Source organism: Athene noctua, chromosome 34 (genome assembly GCF_965140245.1).
Source record: "Athene noctua chromosome 34, bAthNoc1.hap1.1, whole genome shotgun sequence".
Classification (NCBI taxonomy): Eukaryota; Metazoa; Chordata; class Aves; order Strigiformes; family Strigidae; genus Athene; species Athene noctua.
In genome coordinates, this window is record NC_134070.1 from 1,558,261 (window position 1) to 1,585,135 (window position 26,875).

Genomic DNA, 26,875 nt, shown 5'->3' on the forward strand with positions numbered 1-26,875 from the left:
ATGACCCCGGGGCTGCCCCTGCTGCTGCTGGCGCTGGCGCTGCGGGGGGGGGCGGGGACCCCCCCTGGGGCCCCCCCCGGTCCCCCCTGCGGGGCCGCGGCGCTGGTGGCCGTCCTGGGGCGCCTGCGGGAGCTGGAGGAGCAAGTGCGGGCGCTGCAGGGACAGTGCGGGGACAGCCAGGGACCCCAGGCTGGCACCGGTACGGGGGGGCCGGGGGGACGTGGGGGGACGCTGGGGGACAGGGGACGTGGTGGGGGGACATGGGGGTGACATGGGGTGACATTGGGACATGGTGGGGGGACATGGGGGGACATGAGGTGACATTGGGACATGGTGGGAGGACATGGGGGGGACATGGGGGGTGACATGGGGGGACATGGGGTGACATTGGGACATGCTGGGGGGACATGGGGGGACATGGGGTGACATTGGGACATGGTGGGAGGACATGGGGGGTGACATGGGGGGTGACATGGGGGGACATGGGGTGACATTGGGACATGCTGGGGGGACATGGGGGGACATGGTGGGAGGACATGGGGGACATGGGGGGACATGGGGGGTGACATGGGGGGACATGGGGTGACATTGGGACATGGTGGGAGGACATGGGGGACATGGGGGGACATGGGGGGACATGGGGGGTGACATGGGGGGACATGGGGGGACATTGGGACATGGTGGGGGGACATGGGGGGGCCGTGGGGGGTTCATGGGGACATTGGGGCGTGGGGGGGGGTGTGGGGTGTGGGGGTGGCCATGCCACCTTGTCACCCCCGTGTGTCCCTCCCGCAGGTCGCACGCTGGCTCGGGAGCTCTGTGCCCCCCCCGGCGGGGCTGGCTGTGACTGCCCCTCCCCCCCTCCCCCCCCCGCCGCGCCCTCCCCCCCCCCCCGCCCCTCCCCCCCCTGTCCCCTCGGCTGCAGTGACCAGGGGCGCTGCCGGGGGGGCCGGTGTCGCTGCTTCCCCGGGCACAGCGGCCCCCACTGCGCCACCCCCGCCTGCCCCCCCGGCCGCGGCGGGCCCCGCTGCGCCCTCGGTACGTCCCCGAGTGTCCCCGAGTGTCCCCGAGGGGCCCCGACTGTCCCCAAGTGTCCCCACTGCTCCCCACAGTGTCCCCAGCCCAGTGCTCCCAGTGCCCCCCCCCCCTTCCTCAGCCATAGTGGGCCCTGATGCTACCTCTGCATGTCCCCAAGGGCTCCCGAGTGTCCCCAAGTGTCCCTGAGGGTCCTCAAGGGTGTCCAAATGTCCCCAAGTGTCCCTGAATGTCCCTGAGTGTCCCCACTGCTCCCCACAGTGTCCCCAGCCCAGTGCTCCCAGTGCCCCCCCACCTCCCTCCTCAGCCTTAGTGGGCTCTGATGCCACCTCTGCATGTCCCCAAGGGTCCCTGAGTGTCCTCAAGGGTCCCTGTGTGTCCCCAAGGGTCTCTGAGTGTCCTTGAGGGTCCCCAAGTGTCCCCAAATGTCCCCACTACTCCCACTGTGTCCCCAGCCCAGTGCTCCCAGTGCACCCCCCCGCTCCTTCCTTGGCCATAGTGGTCCCTGATGCCACCTTGGTAGGTCCCCAAGTGTCCCCCCCGGGCTGCCCTGGTATCCCTGAGTGTCCCCAAGTGTCCCCACTGCTCCCCACAGTGTTCCCAGCCCAGTGCTCCCAGTGTCCCCTCACCTCCCTCCTCAGCCACAGTGGGCCCTGGTGCCACCTCTGCATGTCCCCACGTGTCCCTGAATGTCCCCATGTGTACCCCGGGGTCTCCCTTATGTCCCCAGCCCAGTGCTCCCAGTGTCCCTCCACCCCCTTCCTCGGCCATAGTGGGCCCTGATGTCACCTCTGTATGTCCCCAAGGGTCCCCAGTGTCCCCATCCCAGTGCTCCCAGTGCCCCCTCACCTCTCTCCTCCTCCATAGTGGGCCCTGATGCCACCTTGATATGTCCCCACCTGTCCCCAAATGTCTCATTATGATCCCAGTGCTTCTCTGGTGCTTCCCAGTATCCCCCAGTGTCCCCTAGTGTCCTCCAGTGCCCTAACCCTGAGTGTCCCCACGGTGTCCCTGTCCTGTGGGTACTCCTGGTGTCCCCATAACTTGGGTGGCCATGTCCCCAGGGTGTCCCCATCCCATGGGTGCCTTATTCTGTGGTGTCCCTAGCATGTCCCCATTCCATGGGTGTCCTGTCCCCAGGGTGTCCCCAGAATGTCCCCATCCCATGGGTGCCCCATCCTGTGGTGTCCCCAGGGTGTCCCCAGAGTGTCCCCATCCCATGGGTGCCCCACCCTGTGGTGTCCCTCTTCCATGGTGTCCCCAGGGTGTCCCCAGAGTGTCCCCATCCCATGGGTGCCCCACCCTGTGGTGTCCCTGTTCCATGGTGTCCCCAGGGTGTCCCCAGAGTGTCCCCATCCCATGGGTGCCCCACCCTGTGGTGTCCCCAAGGTGTCCCTGTTCCATGATGTCCCCAGGATGTCCCCATCCCATGGGTGCCCCATCCTGTGGTGTCCCCAGAGTGTCCCCATCCCATGGGTGCCCCACCCTGTGGTGTCCCTCTTCCATGGTGTCCCCAGGGTGTCCCCAGAGTGTCCCCATCCCATGGGTGCCCCCAAGGGTCCCCATAGTGGCACCCACTGATAGGACCGTGTCCCCGCAGAGATCCCCTCGGTGACACCGCGCTTGGCCGCCCGCAACCAGACGTCCTTCCGTGTGACCTGGCCCCGCCCCCCCATGCCTGTGGATGGCTACCAGGTGGCCCTGATCCCTCTGGTGAGCTGGGGACAGGGACACGGGTGGGGACAGGTCCCCGGTGCCATGGTGGCCCCACTATGGTGGCCCCAAGATGGCCCCAAGGTGGCCTTTGTCCCCAGGATGAGGTGGTATCTGCAGCCACCTGCTGTTGCCCCACTGGGGGACACCATAAGGGTGTCCCCAAGGTGTCCCCAATGTGCCTGTTGTCCCCAGAGCAAGCCAGTGGTCAGGCCACCTTCTGCTGCCTACCCCGGGGGTGGGGACATCTCCCCAACATGTTCCTTGTCCCCACGATGAGCCCTGGTGGTGTCACCCATCTGCCACCTGGCTTAGGGATGTGTCCCCCCACAGTGTCCCAAATGTGTCCCCAATATGTCCCTTGTCCCCAGGATGAGCCTGCAGCTGTGCCCATCCTCCTGCTACCTGGCTTGGGGACAGGGATATGTCCCCAGCGTGGTGTCCCCAACATGTCCCCCGTCCCCAGGATGGGCCATCTACCTTCATCCCTGCTTAGGGACCAGGACATGTCCCCACCACAATGTCCCCAATATGTCCCCCACCCCCAGGACAAGCCATTGGCTGCAGCCACCCGCCTGGCTCAGGGATGAGGACGTGTCCTCACCACCCTGTCCCCAGAGTGTCCCTCCTTAGCTGTCCCCAACATGTCCCCAGTGTGTCCCCAACATGTCCCCCAGCCCTGGGAGAAGCTCTTGCCTGTGGCCACCTGCCTCCTGCCCCACTCAGGGCCAGGTCCCACCATGGTGTCCCCAGCGTGGCATGTCCCTTGTCCCCAGGATGAGCCAGCGGCGATGACCACCCATGAGCTACCCGGTTCCAGTGTCGCCTTCGAGGTGACAGGGCTGGCACCCGGCCACGCCTTCGAGCTCTTTGTCCAGGCCCAGCGGGAGAAGCACCTCGGGGCACCCGGCACCCTGCGCGTCCGCACCCGTACGTGTCACCCGCTCAGCGCGGGGACCCCGAGGGGACGGGAGTGGGGTTGGGGACACCACAGGGATGACAGTGGGTGTGGGGACAGGGGTGGGGACAACCAGGGGATGGCAACGGGTATGGGCGTGGGGACAAGGGTGGGGACGGTGCGTGGATGGGGTAGGGGATGGCCATGGCTTGGTCATGGGTGTGGGGACAGCAGTGGGGACAGCATGGGGACAGGGACAAGGACAGGGATGGGGACAGATATGAAAGGGCATGGGGACAACAGTGGGAACAGCACGGGGATGGGGACAGGGACAAGGATGGCACAGAGATGGGGACAGGGGTGACATGGTGTCATGGGCAAGGGGACAGGGCTGGCATGGGGACAGGGACAGCACAAGCGTATGGTTGGGGATGGAACAGGGGTGGGGACAGCGATGGCCTGGTCACGGGTGTGGGGACAACGATGAAAATGGATGTCCCCATGGGCTTGGTGACAGCATGGACAGCATGAGGACAGGGGTGGGGACAGCCACGGAGATGGCATCGGCATGGGGACAGGGCCAGCATGGGCATGGGGATGGCACGAGGATGGGGACAGCATGGGCACAGGCATGGTGACAGGGACAACATGGGGATGGTGACGGGGACAGCGGGGTGGCATGGGGGTGGCATGGGGGCAGGGACAGCCTGGGGACAGGCAGGACGCAAGCATGGGGGTGAGGATGGCACGGACATGGGGACAGGGACAGGATGGTGACAAGCATGGGGATGGCAGAGGGACGGGGACAGGGGTGGGGATGGCCCAGCCATAGGGATGGGGACAGTGACAGGGTTGGGGACAGGGACAGGGTTGGGGACAGGGACAGTGCCTGCAGCTTCTGTCCGTCCCCACGTGTCTGTGTGTCCCCACGGCTCTGCGGGTCCACTTGCGTCTGTCTGTCCCCTGGGGTCCGTCTGTCCCCTTGGGCCCGTCTATCTGTGTCTGTCCCCGTCTGTCCCCATGGGACCATGTGTCCCCATGGGCTCGTCTGTCCCCATGGGCTCGTCTGTCCCCATGGGTCCATCTGTCCCCATGGGACTGTGTGTCCCCATGGGTCCCTGTGTCCCCACAGGTTGGTCTGTCCCATGGGACTGTGTGTCCCCATGGGTCTGTCTGTCCCCATGGGACTGTGTGTCCCCAGGGTCTGTCTGTCCCCACGGAACTGTGTGTCCCCATGGGCTTATCTGTCCCCATGGGCTCATCTGTCCCCATGGGTCTGTCTGTCCCCATGGACTCGTTTGTCTCCATGGGTCTGTCTGTCCCCATGGGCTCATCTGTCCCCACGGGACTGTGTGTCCCCATGGGTCTGTCTGTCCCTGTGGGTCTGTCTGTCCCCATGGACTTGTCTGTCCCCATGGGTCCATCTGTCCCCACGGGTCTGTCTGTCCCCATGACTCCACACGTACTCACACCTCCTGGTGCTTCCCCCAGCATCCCTCTGTTGCCTGGGTCCGGATGTCCCCAGTCCGTCCCTGTCAGTCTGCCTGTCCCAGTCTGTTCCCATGAGTCTGGGTGTCCCCAGTCTGTCCCCATGCATCTGTCTGTCCCTTCCCATCTCCATCCATCCATCCCTGTCTCCCCCCCCGTGGGTTCCCGGGCTCTGGCAGACGGGGACCTTTGGGGACACATTGATGACCCCGGTCCCCTTTGCTCTCGCAGTGCTTGCCCAGACTCTGCCCACCCACGGGGGGTCCCCAGGGTCCCCTCAGGGTTCCCTGGGGTCCCCGGCATCACCAGTGGCCCCAGCGTCACCATCAGTCCGAGGGTCTCCGGCATCCCCAAGGTCCCCAGCATCCCCAGGGTCCCTGGGATCACCGGCATCACCAGTGTCACCAGATGCGTCCTTGGGGTCACCAGGGTCTTTGGGGTCACCAGCATCCCCAGCATCTCCAAGGTTTCCAGCATCCCCAGTATCTCGAGGGTCCCCAGGGTCACCAACATCCCCAGAATCCCCAGGGTCACCAGCGCCCCCAAGGTCCCCAGAGTTACCAGCATCGCCAGTGTCCCCAAGATTGCCTGCACCTCCACGGTCTCCAGTATCACCACAGTCCCCTGCATCACCTCCATCTCCATGGTCCCCAGTGTCCCCAGCATCCCCACTGTCCCCAACGCTCCCGGGTGGCCCATCTCTGCATGACCTGGGGGCCAAGCTCTCGTCCTACAATGGCTCCTTGCTGCAGCGCTTGGAGAGCCACCTCCGGGCTACAAAATTCCCACTTCGGGGCAACCAAACGGTGCCAGCAGTGGCCCGCGCCATCCTCTCTTACCTTCTACGCCGCAGCCCGGCCCTGTTGCGTCACCAACTCCTCCGCCAGATCCCCCACCCCAAGCCCCATTTGATGCCAGGAGCTGCTGGTGAGGCTCTGGTGGACCTAGATGGGCTGCGGGGCCACGCAGAGACCGTGGTGATCCGTTATCGGCTCCTGGAAGAGCCAGAGGGGGCCGAGGGGGAGCTGCAGGTGCCGGGGGACACGGCGGTGGTCCGGGTGCCAGGGCTGGTGCCGGGGGCCAGGTACCGGGTGGAGGTGCACGGCGTGGTGCGGGGGCACGTCTCCAAGTCCTACACGTTCCTGGTGACGGCAGGTGGGTGATGGGGATGGAGCCGGGGACAACGTTGCACGGGGACGTCCCATAAGCCCCCACTTCTTTGTTGGGTGCAGGGGTAGATGGCACCGATGAGCCGCCGCTGGGCTGGGAGCACCTGTACGAGATGGAGTTGACAGAGCCACAAGGTGCCGTAGCCAAAACAGGTACCATCGGGTGGTCCACGGCCGCAGTGGGAGAGGCTGGGGTGGTCAGGCTGACCCGCGGTTGGTTGAGAAGATGGGGGTGGTTGAGTGGGATGGTGGTTGGATGGTGGAGTGGATGGATGGAAGGTTGGGCAGATGGGCGGGTGAGTGGGTGGATGGATGGATGATGGAAGGTTGGATGAGTGGAAGGATGGATGGATGGATGGATGGATGGACGGACAGTGGTTGAATGCATGGAAGGTTGAGTGAGTGGATGGGTGGATGGATGAGTGGAAGGATGGATGAATCATGGAAGGATGAAAGAATCATGGAAGGAAGAGAGATGAATCATGGTTGGATGGGTGGAAGGTTTGATTGATGGGTGGATGGTGGTCAGGTGGGGAGAAGAATGGGTGACTGGGTGGATGGAAGGTTGGATGGATGGATGGATGGATGGATGGAGGGGGGGACAGTAGTTGGATGGTTGGATTGGTGGGTGGGTGGAAGGTTGGATAGGTAGGTGAATGGATAGATGGGTGGGTGGTGATTGGATGATTGGATGGATGGATGGATGATGGTTGGATTGATGGATGGGTGGATGGTTGAATGGGTGGAAGAATGGGTAGGGGGGTAGATTCAAAGACAGATGTAAGGAAAAGTGAAAGGAAAACCAATCCTTGAATGGATGGAAGTCTGGAGCCTTGAATGGGCAAATGAGCGGACAGACAGACAGACAGAGGGGCAGGTGGATGGAACAACGGACAAATAGCAAAATGAACAGGCAGTTGGGTGGATGGGCGGATCCAACACCCAGCTGGATGAATGGGGTGATGGGTGGGTCCTTGGACAGGTGAGTGGGTGGGCAGATGGTTTAGCAGAATGATACGGGGGGGGCTGAATCTTCACGTTCTGCACTGTCCTCTCCCCATGGCAGTGCCAGCCCCGCCACTGGAGGACCCACCGCCACGGCCCCGCCTGGGCGAGCTCACAGTTTCCCACGTCACCACCGACTCCGTGCAGCTGGAGTGGAGCGTCCTCGAGGGCACCTTTGACTCCTTCACGGTGCAGTACCGGGATGTGCACGGCCAGCCTCAGGCACTTGCAGTTGACGGGGGTTCCCGCATGCTGACCGTCCCCGGCCTGGCACCATCCCGCCGCTACAAGTTCAACTTGTATGGGGTGTGGGGTCGGAAAAAGATTGGTCTTATCTCCACCGAAACTGTCACAGGTGAGGGGGGCTGTGGGCCCCATCTGTGTCCTCTGCGGGTGCGGGGTTTGGAGAAAGTCCTATGTGTCCTGCATTGTCCCATTTCTTTTGCAGCCCCAGCCCCAGCAAAGGAGGAACCCCCATCGCAGCCAATCCTGGGCGAGCTCACGGCCTCCCACGTGAGCCCCGACTCCGTGCAGCTGGCGTGGAGCGTCCCCGAGGGCACCTTTGACTCCTTCACGGTGCAGTACCGGGATGCCCAAGGCCAGCCCCAGGTGCTGCCCGTGGACGGGGGTTCGCGCACGGTGACCGTGCCGGGGCTGTCACCGTCCCGCCGCTACAAGTTCAACCTGTACGGGGTGTGGGGTCGGAAACGTCTGGGCCCCGTCTCCACCGACGCCGTCACAGGTGAGGGGGCCCCTGGGCCCCATCTGTGTCCCCATGGGGTCTGGATTTGGAGCAGGGACGAGCTGGGACAGGGCCTGTGCTGGTGCCGTGGGGCTTGTGGGAAATGGGAACCTGTTGGTCACTGCCTGGGGCTGGGTGGAGGTTTGGGTGGATGCACGTTTGGAGGGATGGAGGGACAGACAGATGGAAGGAGAGTGAGATGGATTGGGGATGGATGGACGGACGGACAGGTGGGTACTTGGATGCATTTGTGTCTGTTTGGGTGACTGAGAGGTTGGTGGCGCATGGATGGACGGGTGGAAGAATGGCTGGAGAGTTGTTGAAGGAAGAATGGTTTGATGGGTCCTTGGCTGGTTGGTTGGATGGATGAATGCGTGGATGGGTGGGTGGGTGAAAGGTTGGATGAGGGTGTGTCTGGTTTGTGATCCGGGTGAGCGATGGGATGATTGTGTGGGATGGAGTTGGACAGAGGATGGAAGGGTGGAGGCGCTGATGGATGGATGGATGGATGGATGGGTGATGGATGGATGATGGATGAGGGATGGATGGATGATGGATGAGGGATGGATGGATGGATGGATGGATGGATGGATGATGGATGAGGGATGGATGATGGATGATGTTGGCTGGTTAATAGGTCACTGGGAAGGATCGATGAATGAACTGATTTTGCCCAGAGAAATGGGTTTTTGCGTGGCAGGATGTGGGGGGTCATGTTTGGGTAGAGGAGTGGATTCAGGGACCAATGGGAGGAATGATGCAGGGAATGACGGGTGATTGGATGGCTGGAAGCGTGGAAGGAGAAACAGAGGGAGAAAAGGTTGCATGGAGAGGTAGACCAAGGTGTTGGGGGGTGGATGAGAGGAACGACGGAGACATGGATGGATGGATGGACGGATAGATGGATGGGTGATGGATGATGGATGGATGGGTGATGAGCTGGGTGACCAGAACCTGCCTGTCGGAGCAGGGAGATGGTTTGCTTGGGCGATCTCTGCGATGGTTGGGTGATGGGGTGGATGATTGGACAGAGAGATGGTGAGTGGAAGGGTCAGTGTGTGACTGGCTGGGAGGGTGCTGGGTACAACGGTGTTAAGGAAGGGTGGAAGGGCAGGTGGGTGGATGCTGGAGAGAACCGATACCTGAGGGGGGATTTATAGGATGGATGGAGGGATGGATGGATGAATGAACCGTTGCATAGAAGGTTATTTTCAGCCTTGTCCCCTCTCTGTGTCAGCTGCAGCCGAGCCAGAGGAGGAACCCCCGTCTCAGCCAATCCTGGGCGAGCTCACGGCCTCCCACGTGAGCCCCGACTCCGTGCAGCTGGCGTGGAGCGTCCCCGAGGGCACCTTTGACTCCTTCACGGTGCAGTACCGGGATGCCCAAGGCCAGCCCCAGGTGCTGCCCGTGGACGGGGGTTCGCGCACGGTGACCGTGCCGGGGCTGTCACCGTCCCGCCGCTACAAGTTCAACCTGTACGGGGTGTGGGGTCGGAAACGTCTGGGCCCCGTCTCCACCGACGCCGTCACAGGTGAGGGGGCCTCTGGTCCCATCTGTGTCCCCTCGGGGTCTGGAATTGGAGCAGGGACGAGCTGGGACAGGGCCTGTGCTGGTGCCGTGGGGCTTGTGGGAAATGGGAACCTGTTGGTCGGTGCCTGGGGCTGGGTGGAGGTTTGGGTGGACGCACGTTTGGAGGGATGGAGGGACAGATGGATGGTTGGGTGGATGGATGGATGGATGATGGATGGATGATGGATGGATGATGGATAGATGATGGATGGATGGGTGATGGATGGATGATGGATGGATGATGGATGGATGGATGGATGGAGGATGGATGGATGATGGATGGATGATGGATGGGTGATGGACGGTTGAGCAGATGTCTCAGTGGTTGCCCAAGTTGATGGATGGATAAGGCGGGGAAAGGAGGTTCAGTGCATCCATGAACTCATGGACTGGGGGATGGATGGATCGAGGGTGGATGAACACTGGGGTGAGTCTGGCTGAGGCAGGGACTGGAAGGTGCTTTGGATGGTCGGATGGACACGTGGTTAGATGGGTGGGTGGGTGAGGGACACTGGTGTTTGTGGGTTGTTCTTTTGGTCAGAGGAGTGAGTGGTCAGGTGGTTTGATGGGTCAGTGGAGGAACAGATTCCAGCTGATTTGTGGGAGAAATCTACATGGAAACGGATTGGAGATATGGAGGGGTGGAGTCTTTTAGTGTAAGGGAGGGAGGGATGGATGATGGCTGGATGGATGATAGATGATGGATGGATGGATAACCCAGAGGTTGAGTCGATGCCTACTGGGATGGATGGTTGGTTCCTTGGTCAGATGGATAGCAACCCATGGATGTGCTGTAGGTGGCTCTTTGTGTGGATGTGTGGATGGGTAAGACACTGATTGGATAGTGGAAGGGATGGATGAAGGGAAGGACAGATGGAGCTGTGTCTGGCGGGACAGACTATTGGAGAGATGAATGAATTGATAGGAAACACGTGGATGACTGGACAGAATGGTGGGGTGGGGCCTGGCTCTGCTCATGGTTGATTGACCAGCTGAAAGTGTGCCATGAGTGATGGAAAGTTGTTCATGGACAATGAGTGATGGGCAGGATGGAGGCCTGCGTGAATGTGTGGAGAGAGACACAGAGAGCTGGAGGTGTGTTTGGGAGGTTGGATGGATGGTTTGATGGGTGGGTGATGGGCTGGCTCGGGGACAGAGAAATGGACGGATGAATGTTTGGAGGGACGTGCAGATGTTCACAGCCTCCGCTGTCCCCTCTCTGTGTCAGCTGCAGCCGAGGCAGAGGAGGAACCCCCATCGCAGCCGGTCCTGGGCGAGCTCACGGCCTCCCACGTGAGCCCCGACTCCGTGCAGCTGGCGTGGAGCGTCCCCGAGGGCACCTTTGACTCCTTCACGGTGCAGTACCGGGATGCCCAAGGCCAGCCCCAGGTGCTGCCCGTGGACGGGGGTTCGCGCACGGTGACCGTGCCGGGGCTGTCACCGTCCCGCCGCTACAAGTTCAACCTGTACGGGGTGTGGGGTCGGAAACGTCTGGGCCCCGTCTCCACCGACGCTGTCACAGGTGAGGGGGCCCCTGGGCCCCATCTGTGTCCCCTTGGGGTCTGGGTTTGGAGCAGGGACGAGCTGGGACAGGGCCTGTGCTGGTGCCGTGGGGCTTGTGGGAAATGGGAACCTGTTGGTCGGTCCCTGGGGCTGGGTGGAGGTTTGGGTGGACGCAAGGTTGGAGGGATGGAGGGACAGATGGATGGATGGAGGGTTGGATGCATTGAGGATGGATGGACGGACGGACAGGTGGGTACTTGGATGCATTTGTGTCTGTTTGGGTGACTGAGAGGTTGGTGGCGCATGGATGGACGGGTGGAAGAATGGCTGGAGAGTTGTTGAAGGAAGAATGGTTTGACGGGTCCTTGGCTGGTTGGTTGGCTGGATGAATGCGTGGATGGGTGGATCTTGCCGCTGTACTTGGCGCTGGTGAGGCCGCTCCTTGAATACTGGGTTCAGTTTTGGGCCCCTCACTACAAAAAGGACACAGAGTTACTCGAACACGTCCAGAGAAGGGCTACAAAGCTGGAGCAGGGTCTGGAACACATGTCCTGTGAGGAGCGGCTGAGGGAACTGGGGGTGTTTAGTGTGGAGAAGAGGAGGCTGAGGGGAGACCTCCTCACCCTCTACAATGACCTGAAAGGAAGCTGCAGAGAGCTGGTTTGAGCCTCTTTAGCCTAGCAGAAAGCGCCAGGCCCCAAGGGAATGGCCTCAAGCTGCCCAGGGCAGGGTCAGGCTGGCTCTGAGGAAGGATTTCTGTGCAGAAGGGGCTGTTGGGCGTTGGAATGGGCTGCCCAGGGAGGTGGTGGAGTCCCCATCCCTGGGGGTGTTCAAGAGTCGGGTCGATCTAGAGCTTACGGATGTGCTGTAGGTGGGAAGTGTGCTAGGAGAACGGTTGGACTCGATGATCTCCAGGTCCTTTCCAACCTAGATGATTCTGTGATTCTGTGATAGGTGAAAGGTTGGATGAGGGTGTGTCTGGTTTGTGATCCGGGTGAGCGATGGGATGATTGTGTGGAGATGGAGTTGGACAGAGGACGGAAGGGTGGAGGAGCTGATGGATGGATGGTGGATGATGGCTGGATGATGGATGATGGATGATGGATGGGTGATGGATGGTTGAGCAGATGTCTCAGTGGTTGCCCAAGTTGATGGATGGATAAGGCGGGGAAAGGAGGTTCAACGCATCCAAGAACTCATGGACTGGGGATGGATGGATCGAGGGGTGGGTGAACACTGGGGTGAGTCTGGCTGAGGCAGGGACTGGAAGGTGGTTTGGATGGTCGGATGGACACGTGGTTAGATGGAAGTAGGGAAGGGTGGGTGGGTGTGGAGACACTGTTGGAATTTGTGTGATATCATTTTGGTCAGAGAAGTGAGTGGTCAGGTGGTTTGATGGGTCAGTAGAGGAACAGATTCAGGTCTGATTTGTGGGAGAAATCTGCATGGAAACGGATTGGAGATATGGAGGGGTGGAGTCTTTTAGTGTAAGGAATGGATGGATGGATGATGGATGGATGGATGATGGATGGATGGATGGATGATGGATGGATGGATGATGGATGGATGGATGGATGGATGGATGGATGATGGATGGATGGATGGATGGAGAACCCAGAGGTTGAACGGCTGCTGAGTAGGATGGATGTCTGTTTCCTTGGTCAGATGGATAGCAACCCGTGGATGTGATGTCGGTGATTGGTTGTGTGGATGTGTAGGTCGATGAGACTGTGGATGATTAGAGGGAGGCAGGGAGGGAGGGAGGGACAGATGGACCCATTTCTGGCTAGACAGGCTTTTGGAGAGATGAATGAAGAGTTAAAAAGCACGTGGAGGGCTGGACAGGGTGGTGAATTGGGACCTGGCTCTGCTAATGGCTGATTGTCCTGCTGAATGTGTGCCATGAGTGATGGAAGGTTTTCAATGGAATAGGGTGATGGGAGGGATGGAGGCCGTGGTGGATGCATGGAGAATGAGGCAGAGAGCTGGAGGTGTGTTTGGGAGGTTGGATGGATGGTTTGATGGGTGGGTGATGGGCTGGCTCGGGGACAGAGAAATGGACGGATGAATGTTTGGAGGGACGTGCAGATATGTTCACAGCCTCCGCTGTCCCCTCTCTGTGTCAGCTGCAGCCGAGCCAGAGGAGGAACCCCCATCGCAGCCGGTCCTGGGCGAGCTCACGGCCTCCCACGTGAGCCCCGACTCCGTGCAGCTGGCGTGGAGCGTCCCCGAGGGCACCTTTGACTCCTTCACGGTGCAGTACCGGGATGCCCAAGGCCAGCCCCAGGTGCTGCCCGTGGACGGGGGTTCGCGCACGGTGACCGTGCCGGGGCTGTCACCGTCCCGCCGCTACAAGTTCAACCTGTACGGGGTGTGGGGTCGGAAACGTCTGGGCCCCGTCTCCACCGACGCCGTCACAGGTGAGGGGGCCTCTGGTCCCATCTGTGTCCCCTTGGGGTCTGGGTTTGGAGCAGGGACGAGCTGGGACAGGGCCTGTGCTGGTGCCGTGGGGCTTGTGGGAAATGGGAACCTGTTGGTCGGTGCCTGGGGCTGGGTGGAGGTTGGGTGGACGCAGGTTGAGGGATGGAGGGATGGAGGGTGGGATGGTCTGAGGATGGATGGAGGGACGGGCAGTGGATGGTTGGATGGACGCGTTGTGAGATGGGCGTATGGAGGTGTGTGATCGTGCAGGGACACGGGTGGATTTCATTGGAGGCCGCTTTGGTCAGAGCAGTGAGTGGTCAGACGCTGTGATGGTTCAGCGGAAGAAGAGATTCAAGGCACATTTGTGGGAGAAATCTGCTGTGACAGAGATTGGATGGAAACACGGAGGGCTGGATTCTTTTTGGTGGAAGGGATGGAGGGATGCATGGGTGGATGGATTTGTAAGTAGAAGTATTAATGGATGAACACCTGGATTGTTGATTGGATGAAGAACTGGCTAATTATGGGATAGACGAAGGTTTGATGAAGGAATGGATGGCTGCCCGGGTGTATCGAGATATCACAGGATCAGATGATCATCCTGGTTGGAAAAGACCTTGAGGCTCCTCCAGCCCAACCATGACCCTCCCCCTGACCCTTCCCAACTCCCCCAGATCCCTCAGCGCTGGCTCAGCCCGACTCTTCAACCCCCCCAGGGATCCCGGGGACTCCCCCCTGCCCTGGGCAGCCCATTCCAACGCCCAACAGCCCCTTCTGCACAGAAATCCTTCCTCAGAGCCAGCCTGACCCTGCCCTGGGCAGCTTGAGGCCATTCCCTCGGGGCCTGGCGCTGGGGCCTTGGCTCCAGAGACTCATCCCCCCTCTCTGCCCCCTCCTGGCAGGGGGTTGCAGAGGGCCAGGAGGTCTCCCCTCAGCCTCCTCTGCTCCAGACTGAACCCCCCCAGTTCCCCCAGCCGCTCCCCAGCAGACCTGTGCTCCAGACCCTGCCCCAGCTCCGTTGCCCTTCTCTGGCCACGCTCGAGTCATTCAATGGCCTTTTTGGGGTGAGGGGCCCAACACTGAGCCCAGGAATCGAGGGGCGGCCTCCCCAGGGGGCAGATCCCTTCCCTGTCCCTGCTGGCCATGGTAGAGCTGATACAAGCCAGGATGCCATTGGCCTTCCTGGCAACCTGGGCACGCTGCTGGCTCCTGTTCAGCCGGCTGTCAATCAATCCCTCCAGGTACCCCTCTGGCTGGCAGCTCTCCAGCACCTCATCCCCAAAGGGGTAGTTGATTGATTGATGGACGGTCAGATGGGGATGCTGGAACTGTGGCTGCTTCCTGGATGGATTGGTTGAGAGGAATTTCTAGATGTGTGGTTGGATGAAAGGATAGAAGGGTGGGTGTGTGGATGGATGAATGGATGGATGGATGGATGGGTGATGGATGGATGATGGATGGATGGATGGATGGGTGATGAGCTGGGTGACCAGAACCTGCCTGTCGGAGCAGGGAGATGGTTTGCTTGGGCGATCTCTGCGATGGTTGGGTGATGGGGTGGATGATTGGACAGAGAGATGGTGAGTGGAAGGGTCAGTGTGTGACTGGCTGGGAGGGTGCTGGGTACAACGGTGTTAAGGAAGGGTGGAAGGGCAGGTGGGTGGATGCTGGAGAGAACCGATACCTGAGGGGGGATTTATAGGATGGATGGATGGAGGGATGGACGAATGAATGAACCGTTGCATAGAAGGTTATTTTCAGCCTTGTCCCCTCTCTGTGTCAGCTCCGGCCGAGCCAGAGGAGGAACCCCCAACTCAGCCAATCCTGGGCGAGCTCACGGCCTCCCATGTCACCCCCAACTCCGTGCAGCTGGCGTGGAGCGTCCCCGAGGGCACCTTTGACTCCTTCACGGTGCAGTACCGGGATGCCCAAGGCCAGCCCCAGGTGCTGCCCGTGGACGGGGGTTCGCGCACGGTGACCGTGCCGGGGCTGTCACCGTCCCGCCGCTACAAGTTCAACCTGTACGGGGTGTGGGGTCGGAAACGTCTGGGCCCCGTCTCCACCGACGCCGTCACAGGTGAGGGGGCCTCTGGGCCCCATCTGTGTCCCCTCGGGGTCTGGGTTTGGAGCAGGGACGAGCTGGGACAGGTTTTGTTCTGTATCTGTTTGATGACTTAGGAAATGGGAACATCTCTTAGGTGCTGACTGGTTTGGTGGGATGGACATAGGGATGGATGGATGATGGGATGGATGGATGATGGGATGGATGGATGATGGGATGGATGGATGATGGATGGATGGATGGATGGAGTGAGTGAGGGATGGATTCCTGAATATCTGATTACATGAAAGATGGAGTTTTGAATCGGTGACTCTTCATTTTCTCGCTGGATGGGTGGGTCTTTCGCCATTTACATCCTGTTTTCTGCTCTCTCCATTCCAGCCCCATCCCCAGAAGAAGAGAAGCCGCTGTCCCAGCCCCACCTGGGCGAGCTCACAGCCTCCCTCATCACCCCCGACTCCGTGCAGCTGGCGTGGAGCGTCCCCGAGGGCACCTTTGACTCCTTCACGGTGCAGTACCGCGATGTCCAAGGCCAGCCCGAGTCACTGCTTGTCGATGGCAGTTCCCGCACAGTGACTGTGGCCGGGCTGTCACCATCCCACCGCTACAACTTCTACCTGTACGGGGTGTTGGGACAGAAACGTCTGGGCCCCGTCTCTCTTGACACCATCACAGGTGAGGGCATGTGCCGGATCTCTCCATGCCCGCTTGGGGCGCTGGGTTTGGAGTGTCCAGGAGCTGGGATGGGGCCCGTCCTGATCCCTTGGGCCTGATGATGGGAAGTATGGAGATCTCTTGGATGCTGAGTGGAGGAGGGATGAAGGGGTGGGAGCAGGGAAGGTTGGAGGGATGAGGGACAGGTTGATGGAGGAATGTTTGTGTAAGGGAAGGTTGGATGGAGCGAAGATTTCATGGAGAGATAAATGCGTATGGAGGATGGATGGATGGATGATGGATGGATGATGGATGATGGATGGATGATGGATGGATGATGGATGATGGATGGATGGATGGACGGAATGATGGATGGATGGATGGATGGATGGTTGGATGGATGGAGGAACGTTTCCTTGCTTGTTGAACGGAGGGATGGGTGAATGGGTTGATGTTTATGCCCTGAATCGTGTCCTCTCCATTGCAGCCCCAGCTCCCCAAAAGGAGGCACCCCCATCTCAGCCCCACCTGGGCGAGCTCACGGCTCCCCATGTCACCCCCGACTCCGTGCAGCTGGCGTGGAGCGTCCCCGAGGGCACCTTTGACTCCTTCACGGTGCAGTACCGGGATGCCCAAGGCCAGCCCCAGGTGCTGCCCGTGGACGGGGGTTCGCGCACGGTGACCGTGCCGGGGCTGTCACCGTCCCGCCGCTACAAGTTCAACCTGTACGGGGTGTGGGGTCGGAAACGTCTGGGCCCCGTCTCCACCGACGCCGTCACAGGTGAGGACATCTGGGGACCATTTGTGTGTCCCGTTTGGGTGCTGGTTTTGGGGTGTCAGCAGGAGCTTGGGCAGGGCCTGTCCTTGTTCCTTGGGTCTTGTACTGGGAACGTCACTCAGGTGCTAACAGGGGTGTGGGTGCTGGGACGGGTGCGTGCAGGGTTGGAGGGTTGGGTGTGTGGGTGTATGGGTGGATGGAGGGATGGATGGACTGTAGGTTGGTTGGACAGATGGATTGACGACGGAGGGTTGGATGGATGGTGAGATGGTTGAAGACATGGATGGATCATTGGCTGGTTGGTTGGATGGTTGGAAAGCTGCATGTGTGGTTTGATGGATGGAGAGAAGGTTGGACGGTTGTACAGTTGGCTGTTTGGACGGACAGTTGGATGGTTTGAAGGGTGGATGAAGGGTTTGACTGTTGGTGGTTGATGGCTGGACAGTTGGGTGGTTGATGATTGTTGGTTGGATGGTTGATGGTTGGTTGGTTGGTTGGATGGATGGAGGGTGGATGGTTTGACAGCTGGATGGTTGATGGTTGGGGGATTGGACAGATGGTTGGATGGATGGTTGAGGGTTGGTTGGTTGGTTGGATGGTTGATTGTTGGACAGATGGTTGGATGGATGGTTGAGGGTTGGTTGGCTGAATAGTTGATTGTTGGACAGATGGTTGGATGAATAGTTGATAGTTGGTTGGTTGGATGGTTGATGGTTGGGGGGTTGGACAGGTGGTTGGGTGAATGGTTGATGGTTGGGTTGGACAGGTGGTTGGATGGACGGTTGATGGTTGGGGGGTTGGACAGATGGTTGGGTGGATGGTTGATGGTTGGGTTGGACAGGTGGTTGGATGGACGGTTGATGGTTGGGGGGTTGGACAGGGTGTTGGATGGACGGTTGATGGTTGGACACCTGGCTGGTTGGTTGGTGTGACCGTGTCTTTGTGTCCTGGGTGGGGGGTCCCTGGTGAGGCAAGTCCCTGGGGGCTGGGGGTGGGGGACCCTGGAGTGCTCCAGGGGGGGTCCGGGTGTGGGAGGGTCCATGGGGGTATCTGTGGGTGGTCAGAGTTGGGGGGGGGTTACAAAGTGGGGTTCCTGGGGTTGTATGAAGCTGGTGGGTCGGTCTTTGGGGGGCTGGGGGGCGTGTGGGGGTGTCAGTGACCATGCTCCTCCCCCGCACAGGTGCCCCGGGGACCCTCTGGGTGGGGACTCTGTGGCCCCGCAGCGCTCGGCTTCACTGGGCGCCCCCGCGCGCCCCCCCCGATGGCTACGACCTTGTCTATGGCCCCCCTGGAGGACCCCAGCAGGTAACGACGCCCCCCCCCCTCCACTCCCCAGCACCCTGAAACCCTAGAACACCCCCCCCCGGGGACCCCAGTAAATCCCTGGCACATCCTGGAACCCCCTTGGGGCCCCCAGTACTCCTTGTGGGACCCCAATCCCCCCTGGGGACCCCAACTTTCCTTGTAAGACCCCAGTACCCCCCCCCAGAACCCCACTGATCCTTTAGGGACACCAATATCCCCCAGGCGCACCCCAATATGACTTGTGGGCCCCCCCAGTAGTCCCTTAGGGCTTCCCAGTGCCCCCCAAGACCTAAATATGCCCCTGGGGATCACAGTAACACCCAGGGGACCCTAATAATGCCCTGGGAGACCCCAATAACACTCTGGAGGACCTTGTTAACACTTGGGGGACCCCAATATTCCTTGTGGGACCCCAATACCTTCACAGGATTCAAATAACCCCTTGGGGACACTGATCCCTTCCCCCAAGGACCCCAATATTCCTCGTGGGACCCCAACACCAGCCCAGGGACTTCAATAACCCTCTTGGGGACCCCAATATTTCTTGTAGAACCCCAGTAACCCCTCAGAGACCCCAATATCTTCCCATGAACCCCAATATCCCTTGTGGGACCCCTCATGGCCCACCCAATACCCACATGGGGCACCCCAACACCCCCTTGGGGGACCCCAATAACATGCAGAGGACCCCAATAATGCCTCAGGGGACCCCAATACCCACCCTTTGACCCCACCAGACGCTGCGGCTGCCCCCTGAGGCAATGTCCCATCAGCTGTGGGGCCTGGAGCCAGCTGGGCACTACGGGGTGCAGCTGTGGGGCCGGGGGGGGGACACCCCCCCTACCCCCTTGGAGGTCACCTTTGACACCCGTGAGCTGGGCACTTGGGTCCCTGGGTGGGGGGGTGCTGGGTTTTTGAGTGGGGGGCACTCAGATGCTTGAGCCTTTGGGTGGGGGGCACCCAGATGCCTGGGTCCCTGGGTGGGGGGACGCTGGGTTTTTGGGTGGGGGGCACCTGGAAGCCCAGATCCTTGGGAAGGAGGGGCGCTGGCTTTTTGGTTGGGGGGTACCCAGGGTGCCTTAGGGGTCCCCACACCTTTGCTCCTCCTCCCTCCTCCCCCCACCCCAGCTCCCCTTCCCCACCCGCACCCCCGGGACTGCGCCGAGGAGCAGCTGAACGGGCCAGGGCCTTCACGCGAGACCCTCATCTTCCTCGGGGGAAACCCTGGGAGGCCCCTGCGTGTCTTCTGCGACATGGAGACCGACGGCGGCGGCTGGCTGGTGGGGCAACTGGGAGGCACTGGGGGGCACTGGGAGGAGCTGTGAGGCTTCTATTGGGGGTTATGGGGGAGGAAATGGGGGCATTGGGGGGGGGGAACAGGAGGACTGGGAACCACTGGGAGAGGCTGGGGGGATTCTATCGGGGGTATTGGCTGGATGCAGGGGGTTTTATGGCAGAAAAGGTGAGGGAGAAATGGGGGGTCTTGGGGGGCACTGGAGGGTCTGGTGGGGAACTGGGTGGGCAATGGGAGGGGTTGAGGGGTTTGCATGGGGGGGTATTGGGGTGACATAAGGGGTTCCGTGGCAGGAAATGGGGGTTTTGGGGGGACTGGTGAGGAGCTGGGGGCCACTGGGAGGCACTGGGAGGGGCTGGGGCTTCATGTGGAGCGTATTGGGCAACATTGGGTGTTTTATGGGGGAAATGGGGTGCAATGGGGAGTTGGGGGGGGCAATAGGGGGACTGGAGGTGTCACTGGGGGAAACTGAGAGGGACTGGGGGGGGGGGTCATATGGGAGGTGATGGGGGGGTCTTGGGGTTGGATGAAGGTCCTGGGAGGGTCTGGAGGGAAATGGGGGGCCCTGGGGGTCTCTATGGGGTCGGTGGGAGGTGGGGGGTGTTGGGGGACCCCCCTGACACTCCCCCTCCAGGTCTTCCAGCGGCGCCAGGATGGGGGCACCGATTTCTGGCGGGGGTGGGACGCCTACGCCCATGGCTTCGGCAACGTCACCGGGGAGTTCTGGCTGGGTGAGGATCCACGTGGCCAGGGAGGGACTTGGGGGGACCCAGGAGGCCTGGGGGGGACCCTGGTGTTGGGGGGACCCAGATGTAGGGGATAGGGGACCCAGGAGTTTGAGGGAACCCAGGAAGTCAGGGCCACCCAGGAGTTCAGGGGTACTAAGGCCTTGGGGGGGGGACGGACCCAGGAGTTCAAGGGGACTTTGTGGGGGGACCCAGGATTTTGGGGGGACTCAGGCAATCAGGTGGGTGACTGTGGGGGGTGGAACAAGGCATCTGGGGGAACCCAGGAGTCCCGGGGGACCCCGGTGTTGGGGGAACCCAAACATCTGAGACAGAGGGACCCAGAAGTTCAGGGGCACCCAGGAGTTGGGGGGGGACCCGGGCTTTCGTGGGGGCAGCCAGGATTTGGGGGGCAGCCAGGAGTTCATGAGGACCCAGGAGTTTGGGGGGGGGACGACACCGAGGAGTTTGGGGGAGACCCAGGACTTCAGGGAGACTGAGGAGTCTGGGAGGGACACAGGAGTTTGGGGGGGGGACACCCAGGCATCCAAGTGGCATCAGGGGGGACCCAGGAGTCCGAGAGGGACCCCAGTATTGGGGGGACTTAGATGTCCAGGATAGGGGTCCCAGGAGTTCAGGGAGACCCAGGAGTTTGGGGGGGACCCAGAACTTCAGGGGGACCAAGGAGTCTGGGGGAGGGACCCAGGAGTTTGGGGGGGGACCGCAGTGCTGGGGGGACTCAGATGCCCAGGATGGGGGACCCAGGCCTTTGGTGGGGGCACCCAGGAGTTCAAGGGGACTCAGGATTTTGGGGGGGACCCAAGGAGTTTGGGGGGGACCCAGGACTTCAGGGGGCCCGAGGAGTCTGGGGGAGGGACCCAGGAGTTTGGGGGGAGACCCAGGCATCCAGGTGGGTGACGGGGGTTGGGGGGGACCAAGGCGTCTGTGGGGGCAGCGGCCGGACGCAGGTGTTGGGGTGCAGGGAACGAGGCGCTGCACGCGCTGACAGCGGGGCCCCCCACGGAGCTGCGGGTGGATCTCCGCACCCCCCAAGACGCCGCCTTCGCCCGCTATCGTGACTTCACCGTCGCGGGCCCCGAGGACCACTATCGCCTCCGCCTCGGCGCCTACAGCGGCACTGCCGGTACGGGGGGGGGTCTTGGGGGAGTCTGGAGGGGTCCTGAGGGGGCTTTGGGGGCCCTGGAAGGGTCAGGAGGAGTCTTGGGGGGTCTTGGAAGGGCTCTGAGTGGTCTTGGAGGGGCCTGAGGGATATTGGGGTGTCCTGAGTGCTCCGGGGGGTTCCTGAGGGAGTTTGGGGCGTCCTGGAAGGGTCTTGAGGTGGATCTCGGGGGATCCTGAGTGCTCTTGGGAGGTGCCTAAGGGGTCCTGAAGGGGTTTTGGGGGGGCTTGGGGTGTCCTGGAAGTGTCATCAGGGGTCTTGGGGGGGGTCTGAGGGGGCCTGAGGGATCTTGGGGAGTTCTGAGAGCTCCTAGGGGGTTCTGGAGGGGTCCTGAAGGGGCCTGGGGGTGCCTGAGGGATCTTGGGGTGTCCTGGCATGTCCTGGGGGGTCCTGATGGGGTTTGGGGGGTCCTGGAAGGGTTTTTATGGTGAACCTTGAGGGATCCTAAGTGCTCTTTTTTTTTGGGGGGGGGGGGGGGGGATTGGGAGGTCATATAGGGGTTCTGAGGGGGCTTGGGGAGTCCTGGAAGGGTCCTGAGGTGGATCTTGGGTATCCTGAGTGGTCTTGGGGGGTCTGTGGGGTCCTGGAGGGGGCTTGAGGGGGCTTGGGGGGCCCTGGAACGTCTTGAGGGGTCTTAGGGCAGATATTGGGGGGGTTCTTGAGGGGTCCTGAATGGTCTGGGGGGGGCTGGGGGGGCATGTGGGGGTCCTGAGGGGGTTTGGGGGGTCCTGGAAGGGTCTTGGGGGGTTGTGGGGGGGAACTTGGGGGGTCCTGGAGGGGTCCAGAGTGGTATTAGGGAGGCCTGGGGGGTCCTGGGGGGGGGCATGAGTGGTCGGGGGAGGCTTGTGGGATCCTGAGGGGGCTTTGGGGGGCCAGGATCTTCCTGGAGGGGTCTTGGGGGGCAGGCTGGGGGGCTCTGGGGAGGTCCTGGGGGTCTCCTGGCCCATGACAGAGGGTCCTGGGAGGGGGGGGGTCTTGGGGGGGACTGAGGGACCTTGGGGAATCCTGGGGAAGTCTTGGGGGGTCTCTTGGCCCATGAAGGGGGGGTCTTGGGGGACTCTGTGGGGGGCTTGGAGAGTCTGGGGGGGGTCTTATGGGGACCTGGGGGGGCCTAAGGGGGTATTGGGGGGTCCCTTGACCCTGGGGGTGGTCCTGGAGGTCTCCAGCCCTGAGAGGGGGTCCCTGGGGCTTCTGAGGGGGGGGTCTTGGGGTTCTCCAAACAACGTCGGGGTTCCTGGGGGGGGGTCTTGCGGGTCTCTGGTCTGCGGGGGCATCCTTGGGGGGTTCTGAGGGGGGGTCCCTGGGTGGTCCCTGGGTCGGGGGGTGGTTCATGGGGTGTCCCTGGGGGTGTCTTGGGGGTCCATTGACCCTGCAAAATCCTGGGGGGGCCCTGAGCGGGTCCAGAGGTTTGGGGGGGATCCCTGGGTGGTCTGATGGGGTCCCCTGACAGGGGGATCTCTGGGGGGGGGGTCCCTTGGGTGTCCCTGGGGGTCTTGGGACCATGGGGGACCCTCTGGGGGGGGTCTGGGGGGGATGTGATGGAATCTGACGGGGTCTCCTGACTGGGGGGTCCTTGGGGTCTCTGGGGGTCCCTGGCCCCTGGGGGGACACCAAGGGGGGGGGTCTGATGGGTTCTTCTGACTGGGGGGAATCTCTGGGGGGGGTCCCTGGGTGTCTCTGGCCCCTGGGGAGGCTCGGGGGGGGTCCCTTGGCCCCGGGGGGGCCCTGGGTGGTCTGATGGGGTCTTCTGACCGGGGGGGGGATCTCTGGGGGATCTTTGGGGGGCTCTCTGGGGGTTTTCTGGGGGTCTCTGACCCCTGGGGGGGGGGGGGGGCTGGATAGTCTGAGGGGGGGGGTGCCTTGGCCCTGTGAGGGCCCCCACATGGTCTGATGGGGATTCCTTGGGGGGGGGGTGTGTCTCTGGGGATTTCCTGGGGGTCCCTGGCCCTTGGGGTGGCTCTGGGGGTCTGACGGGGGGGGTCTCTTGGCCGTGGGGGGGGGCTCAGGGGGGGCTGACAGGGGTCCCTTGGCCCTGGGGGGGCCCCCGGGTGGTCTGATGGGGTCTGATGGCATCTCCTGACTGGGGGGGGAACTTTGGGGGGTGTGGGGGGGGTGTCTCTGGGGGTTCCCTGGGGGGGGCCCCCCGGGAGGATTCTGACATTTCGGGGTGGGGGGGTGTGTCCCGCAGGGGACGCGCTCTCCTACCACGCGGGCAGCCCCTTCTCCACGCGGGACCGGGACCCCCGGGGCCGCCCCCGCCCCTGCGCCGTCGCCTACACGGGGGCCTGGTGGTACCACAACTGCCACTACGCCAACCTCAACGGGCGCTACGGCACCCCCCACCACCACCAGGCACGCTATAGGGGACGGGCACCTATAGGGGCCATAGGGGGTGACTGGGGGGGGGCACCGAGGGGGCCGCAGTGGGGTTAATGAGGGGTAGGGGGGGTATAACGGTGTCTATAGGGGGTGTAGAAGGCGTATCGGGGACGTAAGGTGATCTATAGGGGTCGTGGGGCACCTATAGAGGTTGGGGGGGGCCTATAGGGAGCTATAGGGGGTGACTGGCGGAGGCCTATGGGTCCAGGGTGCTGTTAATGAGGGATGTAGAGGGATATAACAGAGCCTATAGGGACCACAATGGAGTCTATAGGAGCCATAATTGGGGTCTATAAGGGCCATAGGGAGCCTGTGGGGCCAGGGGGACCTATAGGGTGTCGTAGTGGGGCCTGACAGGGTCAGGGTGGGGTTAATGGGGGGATATGGGGGACCATAATGTGATCTATAGGGGCCATGGGAACCTATAGGGAGCCATAGGGGACAACTAGAGGGTGATGGGGGCTGTAGGGGTCCATAATGGGGTCTATAGGGACCTATAGAGGGTCATAGGGGGCAACAGGAGGAGACTTATGGATCCAGAGTGCAGTTAACGGGGGCTATGGGGGGGATATAACGGGGTCTACAGAGGCCATAGAGGGGCTATAGGAGCAACAGTGGGCTATAGGAGCTGGGGGGGACCTATAGCGGGAAACTAGAGGTGGCCTATGGGGCCAGAGTGCAGTTGATGGGGTCTATAGGGGCTGTGGGGGGCAACTAAGGGGGCCAAGAAGGGTCATAGGGGAACCTAAAGGGGTCATAAGGTGGCACGGTGGGGCTATAGGGGCCATAATGGGGTCTGTAGGGTACATGGTTGCTATAGGGGCCATCATGGGATCTATAGGGAGGCCTATACGGTCCATAATGGACTCTATAGGGACAAAGGAGGGGGCTATAGGGGTCACCAGGGGCCTAAAGTGGCCATAGAGGGGTCTATAGGGGCTACAGAGGAGCTATATGGGCCATAGGGAGGCCTCCAGGGGTACACAGGTGTCTGAAAGGGCCAATGGAGGGGGCCTATAGGGGCATACAGGCACCTATAGGGGCTATATGGGGGTCTATAGGGGGGCTACAGAGAGGCCTTAGGGGCTATATGGGCCATACAGGGGTCTTCAGGGGTCGTAGGCAGGTTTATAGGGGCACACAGATATTTATAGGGGTATACGGGGGGTCTGTAGGGGCTATAGGGGACATGGGGGGGTCCTCTGGAGGTCACAAGGGCTGTAACTGGGCTATAGCAACCATAGGACGTTCTATAGGGGCTATGGGGGAGGATGGCCGAGGGGCAGACCTATATGGGCACTAGGGACCCACAGCAGCGGGTATCTATGGGGACCATAGGGGGGTGCTAAGAGGGCCCTGGGGTGCGGGGTGGGCACTGCACCCCTATGGGGACCGATGGGGGCCCTATGGGGGCTACGTGGGCCACGCGCCCTGTAGGCTCCATAGGGCCCAAGACCCTATAGAACCCCAGATCCCCTCATGGGGCCCCTATAGGAGTGCCAGGGCCTGGGGTGGGGGGTGGTGTTTCTAGGGCCCCTATAGGGTGTCTATAGGCGTCTATAGGGGTCTATAGGATGCCTATAGGGTATCTATGGGGATCTGTAGGGGTCAATAGGGTACCTATAGGGATATATAGGGTGCCTACAGCGTATCTATAGGGTACCTATAGAGGTATATAGAATCCCTATAGGGTATCTATAGGGGGCCTATAGGGTATCTATAAGGTGTGTATAGGGATCTATAGGGTGCCTATAGGGATTTATAGGGGTCTAGAGGGTGCATATAGGGATCTATAGGGTGCCTATAGGGATTTATAGGGGTCTATAGGGTGCCTATAGGGTATCTATAGGGGTCTATAGGTGTCTATAGGGTTCCTATAGGGATCTATGGTGTAGCTATAGGGTGCCTATAGGGTGTCTATAGGATATCTATAGGGGTCTAGAGGGTGCCTGTAGGGATCTATAGGGTAACTATAGGGGTCTATAGAGTGCCTATAGGGATTTATAGGGGTCTATAGGGTGCCTATAGGGTATCTATAAAGGTCTATAGGTGTCTATAGGGTTCCTATAGGGATCTATGGTGTAGCTATAGGGTGCCTATAGGGGTCTATAGGGTATCTATAGGGTCTATAGGTGTCTATAGGGTATCTATAGGGGTCTAGAGGGTGCCTGCAGGGATCTATAGGGTAACTATAGGGGTCTATAGGGTGCCTATAGGGTATCTATAAAGGTCTATAGGTGTCTATAGGGTTCCTATAGGGATCTATGGTGTAGCTATAGGGTGCCCATAGGGGTCTATAGGGGTCTATAGGGTGCCCATAGGGGTCTATAGGGGTCTATAGGGTATCTATAGGGTATCTATAGGTGTCTATAGGGCCTGACGGACCCTCCCCGCTCTCTCCAGGGCATCAGCTGGTTTCCCTGGAAAGGCTTCGAGTTCTCCATCCCCTTCACCGAGATGAAGCTGCGGCCGCAGCGCGACTGAGGGGCCCCCTCCGCCCCCCCACCCCCCCCCGGCATCCGGGGGGGCCCAGGAAGGAGGCGGGACTTCGGGGGGGTGGGGCGGGGTCAGAGGTGAAGATTTTATAGGGGCGGGGGGGGGGGGGGTACGGGACGGGGAATAAAAGCTGCCTGTAACCCCCCTCCCCCTGCTGAACCCAGGCGGCCGGGGGTGCAGGCAGGGAGCGGCCCTGGCGCTGGGATGGCCCCGGGCGGGCGGGGGGACAGGCAGGGGACAGGGGACGGGCAGGGGACAGGGGACAGGCAGGGGTGTAGGCAGCAGATGGTTCCAGGCAGCCAGATGTGCAGGCAGGGGTACAGGCAGCTCCAGGGGTGCCGGCAGGAGTACAGCCAGGGGAGCGGTCCAGGGTGCAGGCAGCAGGCAGGGGGGCAGATGGGGGCACAGGCAGGGGTGCAGGCAGAGGTCAGGAGGGAGTACAGGCAGGAGTACAGG

At 61.4% G+C, this 26,875-nt stretch overlaps 1 protein-coding gene across 1 annotated transcript; it reads left to right on the forward strand.

Moving 5' to 3' along the window:
* LOC141972660 (tenascin-X-like) lies at positions 1 to 26,462 on the forward strand. The gene is made up of 22 exons (XM_074930601.1): positions 1 to 199; positions 796 to 1,038; positions 2,636 to 2,748; positions 3,525 to 3,678; positions 5,366 to 5,600; positions 5,682 to 6,289; positions 6,367 to 6,456; positions 7,376 to 7,663; positions 7,757 to 8,050; positions 9,288 to 9,581; positions 10,848 to 11,141; positions 13,249 to 13,542; positions 15,330 to 15,623; positions 15,990 to 16,283; positions 16,750 to 17,043; positions 18,221 to 18,345; positions 19,083 to 19,215; positions 19,474 to 19,625; positions 20,274 to 20,370; positions 21,347 to 21,508; positions 23,733 to 23,896; positions 26,327 to 26,462. Exons 1-22 carry the CDS (start codon positions 1 to 3, stop codon positions 26,405 to 26,407), a joined length of 4,902 nt encoding a protein of 1,633 aa, XP_074786702.1. The 3' UTR covers positions 26,408 to 26,462.
* Positions 26,463 to 26,875: the final 413 nt, after the last annotated feature.